At 42.0% G+C, this 17,577-nt stretch overlaps 1 protein-coding gene across 1 annotated transcript; it reads left to right on the forward strand.

Moving 5' to 3' along the window:
- The first annotated feature begins 8,172 nt into the window (after nucleotides 1–8,172).
- On the forward strand, nucleotides 8,173–17,171 carry BDCG_07219 (acid phosphatase). The gene is made up of 4 exons (XM_045423017.1): nucleotides 8,173–10,007; nucleotides 10,087–13,558; nucleotides 13,718–14,246; nucleotides 14,320–17,171. Exons 1-2 carry the CDS (start codon nucleotides 9,859–9,861, stop codon nucleotides 11,687–11,689), a joined length of 1,752 nt encoding a protein of 583 aa, XP_045278501.1. The 5' UTR covers nucleotides 8,173–9,858; the 3' UTR covers nucleotides 11,690–13,558; nucleotides 13,718–14,246; nucleotides 14,320–17,171.
- Nucleotides 17,172–17,577: the final 406 nt, after the last annotated feature.

Genomic DNA, 17,577 nt, shown 5'->3' on the forward strand with positions numbered 1-17,577 from the left:
ATTTGTCTGAGTGTGGAGTTTTCTCTTAACAAGTGAAGCAGTATCAATCAGATGCTCTTTCACTCATTACTCTTTATATACTATCTTTTGAGACATTCTAGAATCACACTGATATGATAACTATGAATCACTTCATAGATGAAATTATCATACTCTGAAGAAGTCTGTACTTCTCACCAGTTTTTAGACATGCTATCAGATGTGATTCAAAGATTGCTTAAGTCAGTGTATAATTACAGATATACATCAGCTTCTTATATATTGTAATATCATACACTAAATTAATTAGTGACTGCTATGATTCTCTTTATATTCGTACGCTAGTAGTTCGGAAGCGGCCGCGTTATTATTTAACAGTTGTACATTCTTCCGAATCACAATAAGAGTAATGAGTAAGCAGATATGTAAGTTGAAATTACTCACAGAATTGAAATTAATTTATTCTGTTTTTTATATTTTCTATTTAAAGCTCTATAAGTAATACTCTGAAGTGAAGCTGTCTCAGCTGAATAATATTAAGATTGAGAGTGATACTGAATATCTTATGAAGAAAATATTGAATAAGTGAATATATTATAGTAAGCTTCAATATCTTATTAAATGAAAAGAATATTCATTATCAGAGAATTCATGAAAATCACTTAAGCATTTGAAAAATACTGAGAAAGAGATTATAAGCTATGAGATGACTAGTAAAGACTGCTCTATTATATATCAGAGATATTGAATAAGAAATACTATTTAAAGACTTCTTATTTTTCTCAAAGAATTTTTTAGAGATAATCTCATAATAATGAGTCAGTATCTTATAGACTCTGTAGTACTCTTCTTCTATTTTCTCTTAAAGAATTTTTTAGAAGTTTAATAAGACTATATAAGTGTAAAATTCCTGAAGCAGTTAATAAGAAAAGAAAGAGATATTTAAAATTAATAAAAAGATTAATATTAATTAATCTGCAGACTGCTGCTAATTTAATGAGACTACAGCTCACTGAAAAAGTAAAAAGAGAGAATCTCAGAGTCTACTTATTAATAATCATACTCTTATTAAACTCATTCTTCACTATTAAAGTCTTCAGTACTGATATCTTTATCTGCTGAGAAGTTAATGCTACAGCATTATAGAGAAGCATACTGTAGAAGAGTATAAGAGATATTTAAAGTATTAACTTATTAATTTATAAAGTATCTCAGTTATCTACTTCAATTAAAGTGAGATTCTCTTCAATTAGTGATTAATCTCTGTAATACTTTTAATAATAGTACTAATTAATCTCTTCTTGAGATCAGTCATTCTGAGATGTTTTTTTATCTTAAAGACTTATACTTTCATCTTCTTTTACAGATGAGTAAGAGAGACCTCTTCAGTCTTGATAGAATCTATCAATACTTAAAGCTCTGAGATTCTCACTCTGTACTGCTTAAGTATCTAGATTTCTTATCAGAGCTGATATAATATCTTTCTGTGAGATAATACTTACAGAGAGATAGAAGTTATTATTACAGATATAACAGAAATAATAAGAGTAAGAGAAGAAGTAAGTATATAAAATCTCTCTCTTCTTCAGCTGTTTAACACAGTGCAGATAAGTAGTAATACTGACTAGAAGCTATATCAGAGCCTTCTTATAGAAAGAAAATAAAGAAACTGCAGAATTCTGTGAACTTAATTCAGTAGTATTCTGAGCAGAGCTCAGATGTGCTGTGAGAGAGAAACTATGAATTAAGCTTCTCAGAGTTACTATCTCTGAAATCAAGCTCTTTCTGAGTTTCTCTTCAAATGATCACATGAGGTCATATATCACTGTATTGACTGAGAAGAGAGACAGTGTCACAATAACAGTGAGAGAGGCAGAGAATGAACTGAACATGAATAAACTGACTGATAGAAGAAATAACACTTCACTGCAAGATATAATAACTACTGCTGCAGCTGTAAGAGAAGTAGAAGAAGAAGAAGATGTAATAATGAGAGCAGTGCTTCTGCAGCTCATTAACACTGTCTCTATCTTCAATCTAACTTTCTTAACAGTTACAGAGACTGCAGCTGCATCATGAAGATATTTACTCACTAGAAAATATCAGAATAAGTTCTTAATTATTCTTTAAGAATGATACTCTTATATACTCACTGTTACAATTGAGAAAGAGAAAAGAAAAATGTTTCACAGAGAGAGAGATCTTTTTAAAAAATCCTGTCACTACTATTAGCTTTGTTTCTAAAAACACATTACTTTTGTAGAAAATTTCATATATAGAACAGAATATATTAAAAGATCTGTAAGTTACTTATTAACTACATTTTTCACATTTTAAATTAATATATAAGAAACTCACTTATCATATATTTGATTTGAATGAAGATGAGAAAGAAAGATCTATATAGTTAGTAGAAAAACTCATCTATTTCTTTATATTACACACAGTATATATACTGTTAATTGATTGATAATTATTGCTATACAATAAAGATAATTTCTAAACTGATAATCTTAAGAGTATAGAGACTATACTCTTAAAGAGAAGAGTATTATCACACTCTCAGCTATATCAAGACTCTGTTACAGTTTTATACAGCTTATTACTTTCATACAGATAATTTCATTCTATCTGAACTGATTTTCAATCACTCTATAATATTATTCAGATATATCATAGAAAGACCTGATTAATAAATATAAGAACTCTGCTTTTATACAAGATCAGCAGATTACTCTTTCTTGATAATAAGACACTGCTGAAGTATTACTTCAGCTATTCTTACTTATAAAATGAGAGAAAAGTATCTACTCATTATCTATATAGAATAGCTAGATGCTGACTTCTTATCAAGAAAGTCAGTGATTTGTTTTTCTTCTACTGAAATATATATGAGAGTTACTACATACTTTATACAATCTTCTTAGTATACTAAGTATTATATCTGTGATATTCTTGCAATAACTCTGTAGCCTACAAGCTCACTATTTAAGCAAGATAGTCAAGCTTACTTATACAGCTTTTTTAACAACTACTTCTACATGATATCACTGACTAGTCACCGCTTCAGTTCCGCCACATTATAAATTCTTTAAATTTATTATTAATACAGTTCTTTTCACTAGTAAAGATATAAATTATATATAAGAAAATAATTACTTCTGAAGCTGTTAAAAAGAATAAGTAGACTTATAAAAAGAATACTAAGTTATAATATACTATTCTTAAGAAATAGAAGAAGATAGATATTATAAAGAAGAGAATAAAGTAAGAGATAGCTTATTAAATAGTAAAATAATAAAAAGATATAAATAAGACTATAAGAGTTACTTAACAGTAGATTGAAAAGAAGCTTAAAGATATAAGAAAGACTTAAGAGTAAAAAGAGAAAAAAGAATAAGCTACAGTCTACTATATAGTAGTAATTATAATTAAATAAGAAAAAAATTAAAGAATTTAAAAATCATTTTTCTAATCAGAAAAGTAGATTTTTAATTTTATAAAGAGTAACTAAATTATGTTTTTAGAGCTCTGTTAAAGTGCTTATGAATTCACTGTCAGAGAAATTCAATAATATTATAATCTCTACTGATTTAATAACTACTTACTCACTGAATCTGTCTTTATTCAAAATTTTATATTCTGAGTAAGTTATTAAGTCTAATAAATATCTACAGAATTAGCTGTATATTTTTATATGTAATTTTCTATATATGTTTTCATCATATAATATATCACCTTAAAATCTAATTGCATTGTTGAGATATTGATGAAAATATTTCATTATTGTGATGACAAAATGGCGGGCGTTGGGTGTAAGCGGGCGTTGGGTGGTTGATCACGTTACCTCATAGACAGTAGATTTCAAACCCTTCACCATAGCGCGAAGCCACAGGAACATCATTTTGAACATTGGACGAACAACCAAGGATCCAACTCTCAGATACACAACTTCCAATACCATACCGCTTGAATCGTTAGGACGAACATAAACGAACGTTCCAAGGAATAGAAAGTCCACAGAGCCCAAAATAACGACAGTAAAAACCTCAGCGCTTCCAACTTCCCGCGTTTTGTGAAATCTGAGCGTATCCTAGAGCGTGAAGTTGAGAAAATTTACTCAACTTGGAATACCAACATGAATGGATTTGATAAAATGAGATTTTCTCGACTCCCCTCCCCTACAGAACCGGAGAATATCTTTATGGCCCATGAATATGGGTGATCCGCCAACATGTCCCTGCATTTGTTTTCCATGCAGTGGAATCTAGTCGTCACGGCGCTACGTTCACAGGATCGAAGATTCGCATGTAATGTACAGCTAAGGGGGGGAGGGGGCATTGAGAGCTGCCAGTGCAAGTTACGCATTCAACACACCGCTTTTCATTTATCATGAACCCCGTGTCGTCTCAAGGCGATGGTATGCTCCGACACCCGGCGCAAACCTGTGTATCCTCCCTCCAACGTTTCCGTACCGACTACCCCGGAAAAAAGACCAGTACAGTACCCACCCGCGTTTAAACCTTAGCTACGATCCTTCCATATCGTTCCTCGTCAACGAGTATTCTGTATAGATATTTGCTGGCGCTTGAGCTACGTAACCAGAACGGGGCAATTATTTGCAGAGGTATATGTCGAGCACCAAAATTAGGGAATCCCAACTTTTTTTTTTTTAAAAAAATGTTGATATTAAATTGCAATATTATTGAGTTTATTTGTATACCATGGTAAAATGTTAAACATCATACACTAGAAGTACCCCGGGTTGTTGAGCTGCACGCAACCAGGGTATGAGTTCATCATCATTGTACCGCTTCCGATTACCAGGAGAGCCTTGTTATTTATTTAAGCACCTAGGTTACTGAAAACAATTGATATTAGTTAACAGCAGTTAAAAGTTGTTGTTTACATTAAAGGCATGGACACCGCAAGCAGTATAAGATTTGTCAAAATACAAGCACTGATTCAATATCAGCTTTCAGTTCTCTCTTTCATCTTTTCCATTTCCATTTTCATAGAATACTTTCAATCAGGGTAATTGTAAAAAGATGGAAAGTTTTGAAGTTAAATTAGCTGTGACAGACTAAGATTCTTCCTATCAGCGAATTATCATTATTGTTGAGAAAGTCACTAAACAAGGAACTAATTGCTTTTTTACACAATGGCCGGAACATCTTTGAACCTCCTCTTATCTACACAAGTAAGAAACTTTCCAACGTCAGGAGAAGGGCTAGCCCGTTTTATCTCCTAGAAGATGCAACGGCCAAGCTCTTTCCGACGGGAAATGGACAACCGAGTGAGTTTCCCGAGGGGAATGAAAGTAAGTTTGTAGTTTATACTTCAAGTGGCCGGTTGACCTCATGCTGTACTGTACAGTGTAGAGAGAGGAGAGCACAAGTGAGTTGGGGGATGAGTGATATATTACGCCCGAACAAAATTTCAGCTTGCACCCCTGAGAACAACAAAGACACCAATAATGGTCGGTCAAGGATCGAAATGAGAAAGCAGAACTCAACATCTCCGGAGAAGTCCATCTTTCTTCCTCCATAATATCAGCATGAATTTGCCTCCTTCGGTTGGGTGTGTGCTCGTATTTGTACAGTAACTACATGGTTCATTTTGGGTTTAGCCCTTGCACAGGACAGGACATCGTAAAACAAAACTAATTTCCCCGTGTTCGTCTGCTCGAACTTGAGCCTGTGAATCGTGATTGATCTCCAGGTCCACCCGCCTCCCTAAGCATGAGGTTCCCCGTCATTGATCAAGCCACCCTTTTTGTTCTCGAACAATCGGAGCTGTCAGCGATCGAAATTGAGGAAAAATGGAAAACCTCGTCGGTCGTGGAGTTATATCAGCTCACCCCCCGCGGGTGCCGAACATAACCGCACCCTTGAACAGCAATAAATAATCATGTCAAGATAGCTAATTTGGCAGGTTTTGCCTTTCCTACTTTATTTTTAGTTTTGGGGTTAGAACGACGTATGGAAACGGGTGAGAAGATTCCATTGTGCAAAGAAAAAGAAAAGAAAAACAGCACCCGCAGCCACATGTCACACAACACATGTAGTTAACTTATATAGTACTACTTGTATCTGGACGATCAGAAAATAGGAGAGGGGTTATTCAACGGTCACTTGACCTGATTCGTTGCTTAGACCCATGGGAATGTATACATTCCGGTCGAAGGGAAAAAATACTTCGCCTATCGTGGGGATCACCACGAAAGCAGCGAATCCTCAAAATTGGGGTGATGAAGGAAAAAATAAAACCAAAAGGAAATAAGTTAACTGGTCGATTATCAAAAAAGGAAAGGCTGAAAAGGAAAGAAATAATTCATGCATGTTAGGTCCCAAATTTGTTTTTTTGCCTGGTCCTTTCATTTCATTAAGAGGTCCTCTCCACCGTTGATTGCTGCATAATTGCCCTTCACGGCATGTGCTCAGGGTCCAAGACAAGGACAAAAGAGGAGTTTCCACTATGTTGCTCCAATTAGAAGGATTGCATCTCCAACCCCCGGCTGGTCAGTTTTACCTGATTTTAGCGAGATAAAACAGCGTCGGACTCGGCCTGACTCTTGTTTCTTTTTGTCCGTCCGATTTTTGCTTCTCCATTGCTTCTTTTGCATTCGTTCTGTTTTTAACCTTTAGCAACGAGAAAGTATTCCTCGCTTAACAAAAGAGTCCATGCACTCGTGATGGAAACTTTCCCCATCGGTCTTCGTCTTCGTGATGTGAACGCACATCCTATTTTTCCCTGACCTCCCGTCGGGCATCAACAGCATGCATGCATCTCTCGTTCTTTAGTCTTGGGACTTTCCAAGGAACTAGTCAGTAAACCTGTCGTTCCGACTAGTATCGGGTGATTTTTCCATTAGCGTTTGTGGAGATGAACTTCATCCTTCATAGGAAGGGGTGGGTGGGCAAGAACAAAAAAAAAAAGTTTAATAAGCGTCCTGAATCAATGTCCTCCGCATATCTTTGGGTGTGCACTGTATTCGAGTTATCAGCGTTCCTCATTGCTTCCCTCCAAGAATTTGGATTGATAAAAAGCGAAGAAATGGTATCGGACCTTTTTGCTGGGTATCTGTTAGGGATTCTCGCAGCTGATGCTGGCCCTTGAGCTTTCCCATTGGAATTTCACCGCGCGAATTCTATTATTCCGCTTATTGGGTGGAGACTGTGGAGGTTGCCCCATCTCTCCAATTTGGTGCAGCTCCTGAGTCCTGACAGACAGGAGGACGAGGCGAAGTGGGTTCATCGAGGGAGGGAGTGAGTGAGGGGCGGGGATTGCCGACTATAAGCAACCAATAGGAGTAGGGACAGGTATGCTGTACCTTTCGAGCAGAGCTTATTATTTGTTAGCTCTGCGTGACATATTTTGATACATCATCGAAATCATGAAGAGCAGGACGCCGTTGGCATTAAAGAAACTGGCAGGCGCTGGAATTCTTGTGCCTGTCTGGGCGGAAAACGGCCACTAATGAATATCGGGCAGACTGGGAGAACAATAGGCATTATCTATGGCAAAACAAAAGCATTTTCTGGGGTGTAGAGATTTGAGCGCAGGGCAAGCAAGCCTATAGTATAGATGATATAATCTCATCTCGAAGCAAACGGCCGTACAGACAAGCATTGTGCATCTTATAAGCTCAAGAGTGACGCCGATGCCTTTGCAAATTGCAAGGAGCGGACGAGCCCGGACTTGGCGCCCAGCCAGGTTGAGATAGGGAGAAGTTAGCGAGTCTAACCCATCTCCGGGGCTTAGCGTAGTCGAGACAGCAGAGATACATTGCAAGAAGAAGCACAACATGGGGTCCGCCTAATGCAGGATGTAGAGCTCATGATTCAAGAAGCCAGCTTATCACGGGGTATTATTATTGTTATCACTTTTGGTCGATGCTGACAGAATCTTGACCGATTTAAAGCAATCTATTTTTTGGCCATTCTCGTACATACGCAGTAATGTTTATCTTGGTTCAGGCCACATATTTTTGACTTTCGGCTCCTGGTTTCCTGGTTCGAAATGGCGCGCGTTGTTTTTCTTTTTCTCATTTCTTGCATCAGAGTTACTGTAGACGCCAACTTGGTCTTTCAGTAAGCTAGTCGCCACAAACTGCCGGAGAAATGGGCGATGGGCGCGGGAAGGGTCCACCAAACCTCGGGGCAGCCACGAGCTAAGCCTGAATGAAGTCGTCTTCATTCAACCCGTCTTTTTTTGCAAGGGCGATACAGCACAAATACCAGAGCAAAGTACAAGTACGGAGTAGTTACTCCGTAGTTACCGCTAAACGGATATGGGGGTATCCATCCCACCTGACTTTGGGCCCCTATCCTGAGCCGCAACAACTGGATGCTTTGATGAGGACGAGTCATGAAATGTTGTTCCAAACATCGCGTCCATGGGTCCTTCGCATATGATTCCAGGAAGCAAGTAATCCGGGGATAATGAGAGTAATTGTCGGGGTGTTTAAATCATGCGGTCTTAGTGGGGTCCGTTAAGCCGTTTTAAGTGGTGCCAATCTGCCCCGGCGGTCGTAGGCTGTCAGCAAGCACTGGCTAGGATGAGACACATGGATGTCGCCATCAAGCATCGATTTGAATATCTGGTATCGAGATATCAGGCAATACACCGTAACAGCCGGGCGGAAAGATCATGACCTTCCCTACGCAGTACAAAACTGCATGCATCCGTAAACACAGTTCCCCCCCACTGTTTGATCTGCGGAGTGTCAACTGGGCTTTTCGCTTCGGTTGGAGGAGGCCGGAGCTTACATGCCTGGAAACTTCTCAACTGCCTCTAGCTGGATGGGCGGCGGAGCTAGCTGCTGCTGTGTATCAGGCTTCGTATCGCACTAAAGAGGCGCGCCTAGAGAGTGTGAGGTGAGGAGGGAGGGGCAAATACCTCCATATCCGTCGGATTTAATTCTTCTTCTTCTTCTTCTTCTTATTATTATTATTGATTGGCATTATCGTCGTCCAGCACTCGTAGACTTTCTGTTTCCTCTCTCTTCTTCCTAGTGTTGTTTGCTTCGCTATCTTCCCTCGGGGTCTTCTTCTGTATAAAACATCAGCGTTAACCAATGGCTCAGGACGAGGTCAAAATCAGAAGAGCGACAGACCAAAGTCAATAATAATAATTATTGCATAACAGGTCTTCCCAGTCGTCAATTTAACTCCAGACTTACGCAGACTTACGCAGCGTATTCCTGTTTTCCCGGTGCTTGGATCCGCCGAGTTGGTCGGACACCCCCCGCGCTTTTTTTTTTTTTTTTTCCCCACGCCGCCCACGCCGCCCACCAGCAAAGCAGCGATTCCCCCCAGCGATTTCCCCCAGCGATTTCCCCAGCGCATCCCCACATACAAACCAAAACCACAAACCTCACCACATCACCTTAAACCAACCAACCGCCTCACCCCAACCCTCTCACCTCGCCATTATTATTAATTATTATTGCTTCGTTTCTCCCGCAGCATTCTCCTCACCTCTTTCCCCCCCCACACCCCCCTTACTACCGACACTCCTCGACCCTCCTCGACTCTCAGAGGAGAATTATCAAGTTATCAAGTTGCTTGACAAGACTCGGGTTCTTGGAGACGAACGCTCCCCCTGGCAAGAGGAAGAAATATCTTCGTTCCGCGCCTCTAGGCCGCTTCAAAACTTTGCTCGTCCTCTCCGACTCGCTCCACTCTCGCTTTCGCTTGGGTATCTTTTCTGTGGCATTTTACGCCCATTCCACCCTCAGCATATTCACTGTGGCTGCAGGTTTGATTTCTCGACTCCTGCAGTTACCAGATAGATAACATCGTTGGATTTGCCCGTCGCTGTTTTGCGACTTCCGTACCGCCTTATCTATCTATCTCTTCCACCTCCTCCCCAATAATGGAGAGTTTCGACACCATGACCGCCATTCCATACCTAGGCAGCCCGCTGTCTATGGCCAATATGCAAAATACCGACTATCTCAATGCCATGCCTTCACTAGATATTCCAGACTCCCATTCAACTTATGACCATGAGACATTTGTTAGGTATTGTCTGTCCCGTTTACAGTATCCCTATCTCCCATCCCTGCTTGCGCCTTTGACTAACCAGTCCGTACTTGCATAGCGGTGACGACATTGGCTTTGCGCAACCTCAACTTCCAGCTCACTCTATACGGCGCTTCTCTAATACTCACTTCGACGACCCTTTCCCAGAAATGATGCCCCCCTTCGAAACCCTCCCGTCCGACCAGCAACTTCAACAAGACTCCTCCATCGACCATAACCATAAGCTGCTCAGCTTTTCTATACCCATGTACAATTTTACTTTGCTAGATTACTCACTACGGCGAACTTCCATATCAATGGCTGCCCAGCTTCATGGCATGTTTTTCCTTGCGGAATCGCCGTGGACGACTTCACCAACGACCAAACCAAGTGGACCGCCCCCGATGGCGGAATTAACTTGCTACAGACGAAATCTTTTCCAAATCACAGGCTCAGTGACACTACCACGTACAATGAGATATATCATGACGGAGCAGGGCGATCGCATTCCCATCCTTGCGCAGGAGCTCAGAGTCTCGGCGACTGAATCAGTGGAGGGTAATCCCGTGAAGATTATTTCCGTTCCCTGGAAAACACCTGCTGCCAACGCTACAGGTCAACCAGAGGACAAGACGGAAAAGGAACCCCCTTCGATTCCTTTGGATATCATGGCAGGTCAGGATATCGATTCGGATTATGCCACTTTCTCGATTGCGTGGAAACGGCTGCAGTTTCGCATCGCTACAGCGAATAATGGCCGGCGGAAGGAATTACAACAACACTTTGTCGTGAGATTGAAGATTGTCGCAACATTGTCAACAGGTGATAAAATTTCAATCTGTGAGGCGCATTCTGGACCTGTGATCGTGCGCGGTCGTAGCCCAAGGAATTTCCAGTCGCGAAAGGATCTTCCTCTTAGCGGGAGTGCTGCATCCTCACGAAAACATGCCCAGGCAAACGCCAACCGGGCGTCGACAAGCGAGGCCTCTGGAACAGCAACAAAACGGAGCAAATCTCCTCAGGATCAAGACGCTAAGAAACAGCAACTCCCATCATCATCATATCCGGAATGGACGCAGGCCTCAAGTGGCCCTTCCGCTCCTCTCCCCACATCCACTTTTACCAACTCCAGTGTAAACGATGCAGCGAATTCTTATGCGAACTCCAGTCCAGAGGTATCTCAACATCGTGAAAAAAGACGGCGAATCAGTGCCACGGCACGTCCCATCAGCCTTTCATTCATTGATGAGGGGTCAAGCCCAGGAAATTCTGTGGGGGATTCAAATGGCACACCCCCCGTCATGCCAATGGCTACAAACGTAAACAACCATAGACAGCGGGACAGTGACGGGTCACCTTCAGAGAAGCTGCAGAAGATTTCCACAGCGCCACCAAATCGTCAACCTCTAGCCCACAACAATCACAATTCCTCAGGCAATATGCCCACTCTAAACCAAACGCAGCACCAACATCAGCTGCCCCTCCTAGCATCACAGATACTCAATCCCAATGAAACTGCAGATTTTCTCTACGAGTACTTCCCGCTCGGTTTGGATGACTGGCAAGCCCCTGTTGATGCAGTTTATCGACCTCACGTTGTCCATCATACCCACTTACCGGATGACCCCAAGGCGATCGCCGCAAGGAGTCGGAGTAGGACATATTTCGTCGAGGGGAGCTAAAGCATACATAGCTACATACGCCGCCTTTCCATAGACGTCTTTTTTATTGGGATCCACGAGCACGTTTGATATAGCTCCCATCATTCTATCTGTTTCACTTTCCCTGGTTAGGATCTTCCCATGAAGTTTGTTAAACTGCCGTTCACACTTTCTGTTTTGGGGGCGATGAAAATCTCTTTTCTTTTCTTTTCTTTTTTCCTTTCTTCCCCCTCTCTTCATGAATTGGATATGGGCGGGAAAAAGTATTTTTGGGAAATTAAGGGAGCCCTTTTTTTTGTTAGGGGGCTTGTTTTCTTTCTTGCTGTAACCTTTTTTTCTTCTTCTTGGATACCTATATGTTGTTTTCTTATAATGTTCACCCCTCCCTTCGAAATTTTGTCTTATATCTACTCTTTTCCTCTCCCTTTTTGACTTTGCTCTTTTGAATGCGCCCCCTTCCTATATATCCGACCGATTTCGACATTGAACCTCCTCGAATTTTTATACCTAACTGGATTCGTTAGGCAGGCACCCCCATTTCAGTTGTATATACGTACACATATAACCACAATACCTTACATACACTGGTTCTTAAACCTAACAGTTCAGGCCTTTTTCAGCCCCTCAAGCCACCAGCGTCTTATGCCAGACCTGGGCGAAATAAGCTTCGGGTGGAATGGATTTCTGTCCCCATTCTCGTTTGCATGTAAAGCGAAATCCCTGTTTAAGCACAGCGTGGCAAGGGAATCCCTCCAAATCTCCACCCCCCCCTCCTCGCTTATCAGCTTATAGAGATTGTATGTATTATTACTAGCAGGCGCAAAGGGCCGATATTCTCACCCCAGAAAAAGGAAGCAAGCAGGCAGAGCTGGAAACCTCTTCCCAAATATTTCCGGCTGAAATCGAACCAATCAAAACACCAAACCCACTTTCTCTGACTTTAGTTTTCTGAATCTTGGTTCTGGAGATAACTCAAAAATGATAAAGCAAATCCGAGGATCGACGCCGACGCAATCATCATCATTATTATTACCTAGGTACAGTGCCTGAACCGACCCAGACTCAGTCGTAGCCTGTGTCCCACGGACATCCACGCTGTTAAATCCATGGATGAGGAGTACCTGGATGTAGGCTATCTCGGATCCCGCGTATCAACATCCGATTTTCCTTGTCAGACGGAGCAGGGCGCGGAAATCGAGATTTCATCAAATTAACCTTAATCTTCCAACTAGCGAGCCTTTTTGACTTTTCCCTAGAAAAAGATTCCTAACCTGCCACGTGGGAGGAGGGGAGGAGCTGTGGATAGCATGAGCCAGACATGCTGTAAGTGGGACTACTTTCTGCAGAATGAATTCTACGTAAAGGGGCCAAACATTTATCTCCCCTCATCCATAAATAGGATATAAATATCCAGCAATTTCAAGCGAGCCAACCTCCAACCACATGTCCGCAGATATGTCCGAAGAAGAAGAAGGTCAGTTAAGTGGGGGCCTCAGTTGCTTGCGTCAGTCAGAGTTTTGATTCCAACGGGGCGTTGTGCAGAGAATGTTCTAATCACCTTCCATTCTGGAAGCCGTTAGAAAGGGGATTTTTTTTGCAAAAAAGAAAAGCAAAAAGGAAAAAAGGAAAAAAAGAAAAGAAACTTTCCAGCGAAAACCAGGCGCTACGAAACAACCTTTTCAAAACGCGCCCCCCTTCAGCGTCTAAGTTCAGCAACTAAGTTAGGCTTCGCGGCGGGATTTTTTTTTCCGTCTTCCCCTGGACGATGCTGTTGATATTCTTGCTCAGTGCATCTTACCAAGGCGCCTGATGTCGCGGGAATTGGGAGTGGCGCGGAGAGGGTCCCTATACACCTTCACCTCTGCCCATCATGCCCAACTATCCCCCATGGTACGTGGCAAAGTTGCTAGTTTATGGCAAGTTTTCCGAAAAGCTCCGCTCACCCTTCAAACTTGTTATGCGATACCTCCCGGAGAACTCAGCCGGGGAGACCTTGTGTGGAAAAAAGAAGCCCTTGATCTAGCGGAGATTGCTAACTCATTTAAACAGGGACATTAAATGAGAAAGTAAAAGAGTAGTTCAAAAAAAGTCAGAAAAACAAATAAAAACTTTAATGCTCGGCCTCCTTTTCTTGTTCCTCCCCTTCCTCAATAATATGTCTGCTTTGAAAACCACAATGACCCCTCTGAATATTCATTCTCAGGAGAATGAAAACGGCGGAACGAAACAGATGCCTGAAAATCTTTTGGTCAGGGATTGAGATTTTTCATACCCGGCGAATTTCAAGCTCACCATTTTCAGAAAAAGCCTTGACCAATACGCCGTCATGTTTATTTGAAAATTTAGCCAGGAATTGAGAAGCACCATGAAAATCAGATAAACAGGATGTATGAAAACTCCTGTGCCTCACGAGCAAGGTTCTAAAGCATCTGGGTGAGGGTAAGGAGACTGACTATGCACAACGGTTTAAATATGATATTCTATACTCAGCTGTGATTTCTAGTTTTGACTAGGGAACATACGGCTCTAAATCAGCTACTCCGTATAGAGAGAAGATTTGATACTTTTCAGCTCACAGGTATTTTGATATCTGAACCACACCATCTTATATACTTGCATTAACGAAATTCCCGTTCTAATTTCCAGCGAAGGGGAAGGACAAACTGAAAGCCAAAGGGATTGAATTCGTACAGCACTGATGATCGATCAATCCCATCACAGAACCGACCCGTCGGTGTATCCTACCTACCTACCCATTAGGAGATCATACCCGGATGCTCTGAAAGAAGAACAGAATCACTCAACCCACACAGGGAGATCCCACACAAATGTTTAGAATAGCAACCCACCCTTCATGCAGATGGTTGGGAAACCCCAACCACAGTCTTCCAACCACCTGGAGGAGAGCTGCCAGATTCGAGCCACCAAGCTCGCCCCGGACCAAAAGGGAGGGGGGCTGGCGCAGAAGATTGGCCGACCAGGTCATGTCGCAATACAATACACACACACTCCTTGAGCACGAGAGATGCCCTTAGCCAATTGCATGATATGCCATGTTATGGATCTCTGATGAATGACGCGCAAAAAACAGGCTGGATGTTATCTCCCATCCCAAGGGATTAAGGAGTTTTATTGGAGAAATATGATTCCGTCCTCTGGAGAGCCCTAAGAAAAATATATATATATATATACGTATATATATATATCGCTTTGTGCTCTTGATATCTGTGGCTTTGCCCAATATCCACTCGGCACAACTTCATGGGAATAGACATCGAGACAACCCATCACACCCCGCACTTCCACAGCTCTCACCAGCTAGATTTGGCCATAATTGTGTGATACATGGCTATTTTGAGCAAAGATGTAAGAACTCCAGTTTGATGATTGGAACGCCAGAATGGCCCATATTAATCTTCCAGCGAAATGTTGTTGAGGGGGTGAGGGGAAAGGAGATGTTTGTCAAACCAAAAGCCGTTGCGCAGAGGACACTCACACTTTCCTCTCTTCAAGATGGGAGTCCCATCTCCGCATAGATTTTATACGAATCCATCCCATTCCATATATTGAAGATGGAAAGGCATGAATGATAGCTTAGAAACTGGCGGGGAAGCCGGAAAAGCCGACACAAAGCTCAGGGATAAAAATAAGCAGTGGGGGTGAATGTTACCCCATGCTCAACATCTGACTCTGTCAGATCTCTTAATGCAATCCGCGCTCATAGGAAATCTTTGAAATAGAAACTTTCTATCCAAAAGTTCGCAAGACGCTGTCAACCGAGTTCGACAATTTTACAACGAAGAATGCATAGTGGCCCAAGGCGAATCAGATCACCTGAATGAGACGTGTGAAGCGCCAAAGGGCGCTGAAGATTCTCAGAGAAACCAACATTATCTGAAACCTAAGACAGCAGGGCCGGCCGTCTACATAACACTATCGCGATGAGATCGACAGACAGATAGACAGACAGATATATTGGGCTCTTAAATGCTGAAAGAGGAAATGTTACCGATTATCTCCTCCCTATCTCCTTATGTACGTGTCAATGTGCGAAAACAGCGCACCATCACTCTCAGCTAAATCATCCCATCTGGGCACGATCTATAAAAAACAACTTACCATAGAGCAACCATCACATAGAAGGCCCGCATCTCATATCAACCCCGCCCCGCCAACAACTCTAGCCTCAAACCTCTCAAGTTGAAAAATTTGCGCGCGATGATCGGCCCCTCAATTTCCACCCCGTCAGTCCCGTGAGAGCAACATACAAGGAATCCTGCTGCGGCTAAGAGGCGGATATCCAATTGTGGTGTCAGCGCGTAGGGAGTTGACAGTATCCGCGCATCGCATGCATTTGCTGGAATGACATGCAGATGCAACGCTGCTGAATAGCTACAGCGTGGTTATGAGTTGTTGAGTTTTGAATGGGATGCGGTGTTGAATATGTAAGAGAGTCCGGAAATGGAAAAAGGGGTAGGTAGGTAGGTAGCCATTATCTGTTTCCAGGGCGTTTTCTGGTTTGTTCACTGGCATATGTATGTGTGTATGTATATAGTTAGCTAAACCGCGGGCGTGGGGCGAAGGAACAGCGTCTCTTTTCGTAGAATACAAAGCACATGCTAGCGTATAGTTAGTTAAGAACATCCATTTTCAATTCATGTCCCGTTATTTCTGCCAGCATCATCCCCTAGAGGTTGTTAGCAAGCATACCTCCGAAGAAACAAACCAAGATATGGAACGATAGCCCATCGAAAGAAAAGCTACCATCGTCGTACAAACATAACCAGCCACCTTCAAACCCTCGATTTTGGACCTGAAAAGGCCATGTGCGACCTAGCTACTAACCATATCATAATATATTTACTTCACCGGGCAGACAAACACCACCACGGGGGAGGAAGGGAGAAAGAGAGGAAGGGGGGAGGCACGATATCGATCAGCATTGTCATCAACGCCAGACACGCACGCGTCAATTCTGTGATTTCCTGCTAGCAAGACGAAAGACCATGAACGCACCCGACTCTTTTGAACCCCTACGTTTCCCAGACGGGTGGGACTGAGGTATCACATCAGCTCTCGGGCAAAGAGTAGGTAGGTATAGCGGTCGTATGAGAGCTTCCACGAACCCAAGGGGCAAAAAAAATCTCCCGCCCCATCGCCATCAGTGACGGCCATCCAAACCCCGACCTCGATCTCAAGATGTCATTGTTAACAACAAAAACGCCTAGAATCTGTCTGTCTCTTCCCTGACAGAGGTCCTCTTGAAAACCGCATCAGCTGAACTGGCCATGACCAACCTGCACAGCAGCAGAAGATAGGCATTGAATTTGTTTTTGTAGTAAATTGCGGAGCCCTGGTCCATATATCCCAGACATATATAATCAGGAATCTGATCTTTTTTAAGATTGATGAACCACTAATAAAATCTTCTTTTATTCGTTTCTCTTCTAATTTCTTTTGCTGTAGGTATCAAAAAGTCCTCAAATCACTGGGATATAATATCCGCCATTTATTTAAAAGGAGAAGCAAGAACGAAACTGGCAAAAATATGAGAAGTTGAGATCACTGATAGAATACAGCATGACCTGGCTTTATGTGATGGTGTTGAATCACCATGGGCCAAACAACATCAAAGCAGAGAAAGAATTTTGTGGGGCCTTTTGACTCCATAGGGATCGGGATTGCCCCGATATGCTAGACATATATATATAGATATAGATATATGTATATTTATATACGCATACGTTATATTGAAGTGTGCGTATAACCATCAACAGACGTTATGCGGCAGCTCTATCATGAGGAGCTGCGCGTTTGTGTGAAATTATTAAAGGGAGGACGATGGACCCTCATCAAAAGAGATATCAAATGTCGTGATGTTGTTCATAAACACATCTGTTCAAAAAAAA

The sequence above is a fragment of the Blastomyces dermatitidis genome, assembly GCF_000003525.1.
Source record: "Blastomyces dermatitidis ER-3 genomic scaffold supercont1.8, whole genome shotgun sequence".
Lineage (NCBI taxonomy): Eukaryota > Fungi > Ascomycota > Eurotiomycetes > Onygenales > Ajellomycetaceae > Blastomyces > Blastomyces dermatitidis.